At 41.9% G+C, this 7,692-nt stretch overlaps 1 protein-coding gene across 1 annotated transcript in view; it reads right to left on the bottom strand.

Annotated features, from left to right (window-relative positions):
- Positions 1-1,157: 1,157 nt before the first annotated feature.
- SRD5A2 (steroid 5 alpha-reductase 2) overlaps positions 1,158-7,692 on the bottom strand; it is a 30,949-nt gene continuing 24,414 nt past the window's right edge. The window contains exons 2-5 of the mRNA XM_059835743.1: positions 5,018-5,181; positions 2,999-3,100; positions 1,805-1,955; positions 1,158-1,224 (exon numbers count right to left, since the gene is read on the bottom strand). Coding sequence (XP_059691726.1) covers positions 1,158-1,224; positions 1,805-1,955; positions 2,999-3,100; positions 5,018-5,181 — 484 coding nt within the window. The remainder of the gene's footprint in view (positions 1,225-1,804; positions 1,956-2,998; positions 3,101-5,017; positions 5,182-7,692) is intronic.

The following is a 7,692-nucleotide window of genomic DNA, read 5'->3' as shown; positions in this document are numbered from 1 at the left end:
TATGTGCGGTCTGGTCTTTTTCTTTCCAGCTACTCAGCATAATTCTTAGCAGGATTTTATGCTCTAGAGGGTAACTAAAACTATCAGCATCCGTGGTGACTCTTCCTATTGGGGTTAATGACATTTTTTGGAAAACTCCTGACTATATTCTGAAATTAAGAAGAGACATCCTGTGTTTTTGTGAAAATTCAATAATATCTCTGTATCATTTCCTAATATGAGTATCTGAAAATATTCTCCGTAGACAAAATGTACTGCCAGTGTTGGAGAACATTTTATTCAACACAGAGCTTTTTATTTGTTGTAAATTTTGTCATACGTCACCATCTCAAGTCTTTTTATGAATAACAACTGAGTGGTTTTGAGTGGAAAAATTTTTATTCTGAAAAGAGCTCTGGATTTTCAAGAGAAAAAAATTCTAATGGAGTTGCAATTCCTTTAACAAAATACATTTAAAAAAACCCTGATGGCTGAAGATTAATCATCTGACAGTGAGAAGAGTATTGCTTAAGGAAGGAACACAGACATTGTGATTGTAAGTGCCAGCTTAAGATACTTCCATCTCCATGTACTTTGCCTCTGTGCCATGGCACACTGCTCCCAGCCTTGTGCCAGCACAAGTATCCTCTTGTTGCATTATGGTTCTGGGAGCTAAGCTGGCTTTTAGACGAAAAATAATGGGCTGAGTTATTTTCCTGGCAAAGGAGACCCCTACTCAGGCTTTAAGTGTGGCAACACCTAGGGCAGTGCCGGCAGAGCGAGGGCACATGTGCTACGGCATGAAGAAGCAGCTGCAGAAGTGCTATAAATTGGAGTGGCTGCTGAAGACTTTCTCTGAAGTCATGGGCTTACTTTCTACTTTTCTGCATCAGTTTTTAGCCAATGTTTTTTCTCTGATGTCAGTGCAGTTATATATCCATTTTACATAGGTAGAACTCAACTCACAAGTGAACATGTTGTTTTAGGAGACCCTTTGCCCACAACTATCTGCAATTTCCCCTGTAATTAAAAATAAGAACTTCAGTTCCAAATTACCTTCTTGTCTGTTACAACCCCAGGCTATCATTTGTACAATTAATTATAGTCAGACCTAACATTAAAACTAGGAATTGAAAAAAGCCCTATAAAAACAGAACACAGAGTCCATATTTCAATCATTAAAAAACAAAAGGAATCAAGGCTTTCCTTGATTTTGGATAGTCCATAAATGTCTTGAGATAGAACCTGAAAGAAAATAAGCAAGAGAGTGAACCTGCATATAAACAAGGAAACTGCACAGTTTCAATACAGCTCAGCTGAGGAACCTTAAAACTCCTCCAGACTGCCTTGCTTTGCAACCTCTGTGTGTTACTCTGCAAAAAAGCGTTCCAAAACTATTTACACCAGGTTATTTAATTAAGTGAAAGCTAATAATACTGTTAAGGTTCTAAAAGACCTAAAGTAGAAACTTTAGGAATTCAGAGCAGGGGACCGTATCTACTCCAAAGGATTGCAGAGGTTGCAAGGGAACCCTTAGGAAAGGTTCACATTTACAATGCTCAGTAAAAAGAGGCTTTAACATGAGAGAAGCAGTGATGTAACTCATGTCGGATTAAATGACTGTCAGGCCCACTTGACTCAACAGGGGCTCCAGCCGGCTGCCTTACTTTCACCCAGTCACAAATAAGCCAATACACTTCTTGGACATAGTATTAAATTTCCATTTTATCTTGAATCCTGGCACTGCTCCTCCATCCCTCCCTGACATTTTGCAAACTGCACTCCAGGAGCAAGAAGCAGCATATGGCAAGGAACAGTCTGATACCTGTGATGATGATAAGCACGTGGCCCGATGCAGCAAAGAGTAAAAAAGGCAAAAGCGAAGGCTGGTAGAGACCAGGTTGCTATGGCAAAACCAAACCATTCCACAATTTCTCCAAAGTAGTTGGCTCCAGAAACGTAGGTGAACAGTCCCCCTGCATCGACAGGCAAAATAGGTAATTTTTACAGTCATCTCATGCACATGTAAAGTTCTTTCCCATAAAGTCAGCAGCAGAATACGCTACCTTCCTTATTCAGAGCCCATAACAGCAACCTAAACCCACTGCCCTGAAGCCTGTGGAGCCATGCCAAAGGAGGATCTTGTACAAGACTCTTGTACAAGTACATGAATCAAGGGTGATTCTAACCCAGAGGCTTCCAGCACTTTCACAATCATTTATTTTCATTTGGAAAAGGACTTAAGAAAGCTCATTATTAGATTTAAATTAAAATTATTAACATTAGTCAATTCTCTTCAGGCCCTAAAAAATATTTTGCAATTCCACTACCTTTGGGGAATGCAAAATCTGAATCTCAGTTTTGCGTCTTAGCTAATCACAACATCTACAAGAGGCAAGTAAGTATTGGAAGTGAGAAACTCTGGTGGAGACATACTACCATCCCTAACAAGCCAGCAGAAGGAGTCAACACCAAAACCAGGAAACTCCTGGATTCCCATCTATTATGCTCTACAGAGCTACATATTTTGTGGTTCACCGCTCTGGCCCATGGCCACTCTTCCTCACCAAGCCCCACCTTGAAAGAGATGGAAAGGAAATTCTGCACCTTGCATCCTTGGTGTTATTTTTTCCCCTGAAGTTTACACTTTGAATCTCCCTTTTGAAGTCCACTACTACTTCTTCCTGGGCATGGAGAAGAATATTTCTTTCTTTGCAGCTGCCTTTTACAAGGCTAAAATCCTCTTCCTATGTCCCACTTCAATCTTCTCTAAATTACCCAGCCCATTTCCTAAAACCTCTCCTAACAAGCTCATGTTTTCCAGATACTCTTGTTGCTTCTTGTGGACTGTCTGCAGCCAGCTCACACTAGTCCCTGCAGCTCAGAGGGGCACCTGAACCGAGTACCTGTGTGATACTGGCATCTCTGCTTTTATTGTCGCTTTGCTGTGAATTCAGTCAGAAAACATTATCTATCCTGCTGCCCTACTTTCTCCAAGGAGGTGGGGATGAGAATATACCTTGAGGAATCTTGTAAGTGACTTCCCCAGGTTTCCTCAGCTGGCGCAGCAGGAGATCACTGTGAATGTTGATTCCCATTCCCAGGAGAAATAAGAGGAGGCCTAAGAAACAAACAAGAAATGGATTAGAAAGACAGCTCTGCCTAGTTATCCCTTCTGAAGCACATATATGAGGTTTATCTTTGGAGCAGGCAGACAGGAGACCTAACGTGAGGTGGGTGGATTCTTTTTCAAGTCAAAAGATGTACTGCTACTGAGAAGGCTACTGAACAGGAGAAGCGTAGGTGACTGGTGACAAATAACCCTATATCTCTGTGTCAGTTGTGGGATCGCAGTCCTCTGGGATCACCTGCATTGGATAGGTTCAGTGTGGAGAGCAACTTTGGACAATTACCAGCCTGAGCACACTGTTTTGCTGGTGAGACCAGAGCACTTTCAGCTGGTGTGAGAAAAAGCTGAACTTCCCAGCTGGCCATAGTCACGATTTATTGAACATCAAGGAGGGACACAAAGTACCCAACTGACACTGCTGGCTGATGGCAGCCAGCCATGGCTGTGAACATTACTGCAGAGTAACCACTGAGCTGTAGGCATCTACCATTATTCTTATTTTACAACTGGGGAAGGAGGAGCACAGAGAACACAAACTTATCCAGCATATCACCGGAGAGAGGAAGGGAACCTACATCTCAGCACAGCTCAGTCCACTGCCAGCGAGGCTGCTTGGACAGAGCTATGGGCGTGCACGTGTAGCAGTTACTTGCTGAATGATGCTGACAGCTTCTGGCCAGAATGATTCATTGACCATACTCCATTTAGCTGAAAAACTAGAGGCATTTGATTGTCTGCAGGTGACATGCCCTACATTTCATGCCACATTAGACACTGAGAAAAAACACCTCTGGCAATGATTGGGAAGCAAGGAAAGAAATAGAGGTGGTGTGTGCTACGAAGTGTAGAAAAAAGACTAATTGCTGATAAAACCTCAACACTTCCAGTAGCAACAGAAAGTTGGTAAGAGTCTGTAGAGCAAGGACATACTGTTTGGTTTTTATTTAATATTTCAAGTACTCCTAATGCTGATTTCCTTTTTTTTAATTAAATATACATTTTATTTATCATGCAAAATATGTGATGTGGTGTTTTCTTTGTTGGATATGGGAGCTCTTACTAAACAACGCCCAGGATTTTTAATATGTGATGCTGTCTGAAAAGACTGAACTTGCATCCACAGTCTGAAACAGAGCACAGAAAGTACCTTGGTTATTTTGTACTTGTCATATCCAAAACATTTCCTTAGACCTCCATGTTAGTCTCTTAATTTCTATGTGTGCATTTAAAAAACATCCTCTGTGCAGCACCAAATGTGTAACGCCACCTAGCTGCTCTTGCTCAATTATTCTTCCAGGGATTTTACAGGGTGAAACTCAGCCAGGCTATTAAGTTACGGAATATAAAAGAACCATATTAACACACAACCAGACTGTGCATGATCTCTAATCTTCCCATGTGCCTTACACGAGAAAAAAGAGCCCTTTGTCTCTAAAGCCTCAATTATGCTGGGGTTTTGCCCTTCTTTTCTCTCTCGGCTGGAATAGCTGCATCAAGCGCAAAGCTCCCTGGCAGGGAAGAGAAAGCCACAGTTTACGCTTGCACATGGCCACTGCTGGGTGGACACTTCTGGCTGAGCAAGGGCACATCCCTGTTCAGCTGAGGCCTGAGATTGCATCTCCACAGCCCGTAGCAGCGGGAAGCTCTGGAGTGGTGTCAGTAAAACAAGGCTGGTGATTTGAGACTAACACATAACATCGTACATCTTCAAAGGTGGCTACCTAGCACACAAAAAAAAAAACAAGTCACCGCACATTTATTTGTCTTATCTGGGCCAGCAGGCAGGTTTTATGCTGATTTCCATCACAACTGATTTGACTCACATGTTCAGTGAAGATTAGAACATAATTCAAAGTGCTTACAAATTGCTTAGAGATTAGATCTTGGGAATCCTGCAGCTGTAATTACCTGATGTAAATCTGATGTCGGTGCACCAATCATTTGGATATTCAGCACAGTAAATCAGGTAGTACCCCTGGAGGAAGCCATTATAGATACAGAATAATGTGCCAAAGAAAAGCAATTGCAGTGGGAAAGGTCTGCCTCTAGTGAAGAAGGGGTAAATAAATGTCCTAAGGTAGATAAGAAAACAAAGTCAGCACATTACTCACGATAACATTGTGTTTGCAATTTCTCTGCTGTAGGAAAAAAAAAAACTTTAACAAAACACAAAATATAAAAAAGGCCAATAAAGATAAAAAAATGGAAAACAACTGCAGCAAAATAAGATCAGCAACTAATGGGAACAAGAAATACTGCGGATACCCGCATTTTTCTGGTCCTTCAGGACTGTGTACAAGGTGGGAAGCTAGAAATCTGATCCAGATGCACTGCTGCCTCAGGAATGTCTCCCTGCCTTCCTTCTCCCTTGTTGGTAAAATGAGGAACTTGTGCCCACAAACAGCATTTTCGTTTTAAGACCATCCTGTAATGCTGCAGAGGCTGAGCAAAGGATGCTGTGGAGGCACATGGGCACACTGATGTTCAAACCAAAGCAGTGAGGGGCAGTACCAATTGCAGTATTGGTTCCCCAAATGAGCAGTTACTATGCCACAATCACTGTGGAGGAGCTTTGTTATGGAGAAAACACTCCTGATACCACCAGAGGACCTATCCCTGAGGGCTTTAGCCAATGGTGGCAGATGGAGTTGAAGGCAGTGTGGAGACCCCTCTGGCTCTCTCATCCCCTGCAGCATGGAGCCTAAGCTGTAATCCCCTTTCCCAGCCTCTCCCGCTCCACTTAGAGACCTCCGCTCATCTCCAACACACAGCAGCTCTGTCCTGCTCTGCTCAGACACTTCGACGCGAGGCAGAGCAATGTTGTTGGCTGCTTAGGGGAGCTGCTTTGCCTCTGGTCCCTGCCTCTCCTCCATGCTTTCAAATTTTTCTTTAAAATAAGAAGAGCTATTATGCTAGACACCAAGATTTCCATGCAGCTCCGGCACCTAGGGCTTCCTTAGACAAAAGCTGTGCTAACGTTAGCATTAACATGTGTAGGAGCAAATAATTTGTGCTTGTATAGTTTTAATTTCCCTATATCTTTGGTTCAGGTGGGTGTATCCCTCTTGACACTTTGGACAATCCATATCATCCTTGGGAGGGTGAAATGGAGAAGTTATATTCATATTTGTTAGGTATTTTCTAACGTGGCAAATTAAGTTCTGCATGTGGTAAAAATCTACACTCTTAATTTTTTTCCTTTGCCCTCCTGGGCTTTGGATGGTGCTCATCATACCAGTATATAAGCATTGTTGGTAAGTAATCCACATCCTGGGTTGCCAATATCAACTTAAGCAAGCTGAGGAATAAGATGTCATAACATTATAAATCTAGATTAAATCATACTGAGCATGTCTGAACGTGAGCAAGCAGAGTACAAGCAATAATGTGTTAATGTATTCACTACTTTCCAATGCAAGGTAAGACAGATTTCCAGCAATTAAGACAGTTGTGATGCAGAAGTGCTAAATATTTCTAAATATAGTGAAAACTAAGAGGTGTGGAAGATGTTTTTCAGTGGTTTGACATTTGCCATATTTATTACAGTATGGAAAGGAATGCTCGTTGGAGTAATGATGTTACCAATAATTGTTGGTTTTGTCTTTCGGGAATGGGATGCTGGACTTACGAGTAGGAGAGGCCAGCTTTAGCAATCCAACCTGCCTGTTGAAGCAATATTTACAAACTGGACCTGAACAGCTGTGAGAAAAAATGGGAAACTTACAAATGGAAACTTAGAGAAAGCAAATTGTGTAGAAGAGAGAATGATATCAAAGAACACAAAGTGAGCTTAGGAGGGGAATTTATACAGCAGATTGGAGTGGGACTTACACCGCTTTATCCTTTGTCAAAACCAGTTATGTTTGAGAGTATCTTCATTTTTACAGCTAATGCAAACAGAAGTTTCTAGCACGAGCTGGCATTTCTCAGCTTCCAGAAAAGCTGATTGTTGCCGTGGTGCTTCCCAATGCTGCTGTTGCAGGATAAAGGTTATAGACCCTTGAAAGGTGACTTATCCTGCAGTAACAGGAGAGCAAAAATCAGCCATAGACCTCTCTACCATGGAGGCAGTGAATGCAGGACAGAAAGGACCTGCGTGCAAAGTATAAATACAATCACAGGGGAGCCAGGAGGCATCAGCTGGATTTTTTGTTGAGGGAGTGAAATCCTGGCATCGCTGAAATCCCGCCTCAGAGCAGTTTTGAAAATCCAAATCAGGATTTCATCCAAGAATCTTTGTTGTGGAGCAAATTCTCCAAGGAAATATCCTTGGGCCTGTAAATCCAGAGGCCAGATTCGGTTCTCTGTGTCTGAACAATGCCCTAAGTCTTTGTCTGAATACAGCACTTGTCGGTTTGTACTACATAGCTACTTGAGGGTGCACAAACTATTCCTGATGGGTTTTGAAAAAGCAACGGAGATAAAGTGGGAACATTTAATAGTTAAAATATTCCATGGAAGAGTGCATCTCTACTGGAATTATTTTGCAGTGTGAAAATCAAAGGAGGACTGAAAGCCACTATTTTAGAATAACAGAACAAAAACTGGTCTTTTGGATTTAGACCCATGACAAATTTGACCTT

This window comes from Gavia stellata, chromosome 2 (genome assembly GCF_030936135.1).
Source record: "Gavia stellata isolate bGavSte3 chromosome 2, bGavSte3.hap2, whole genome shotgun sequence".
Classification (NCBI taxonomy): domain Eukaryota; kingdom Metazoa; phylum Chordata; class Aves; order Gaviiformes; family Gaviidae; genus Gavia; species Gavia stellata.
The sequence above is the reverse complement of the archived record's forward strand: the minus strand, read 5'-3'. Positions and strand labels throughout refer to the sequence as shown.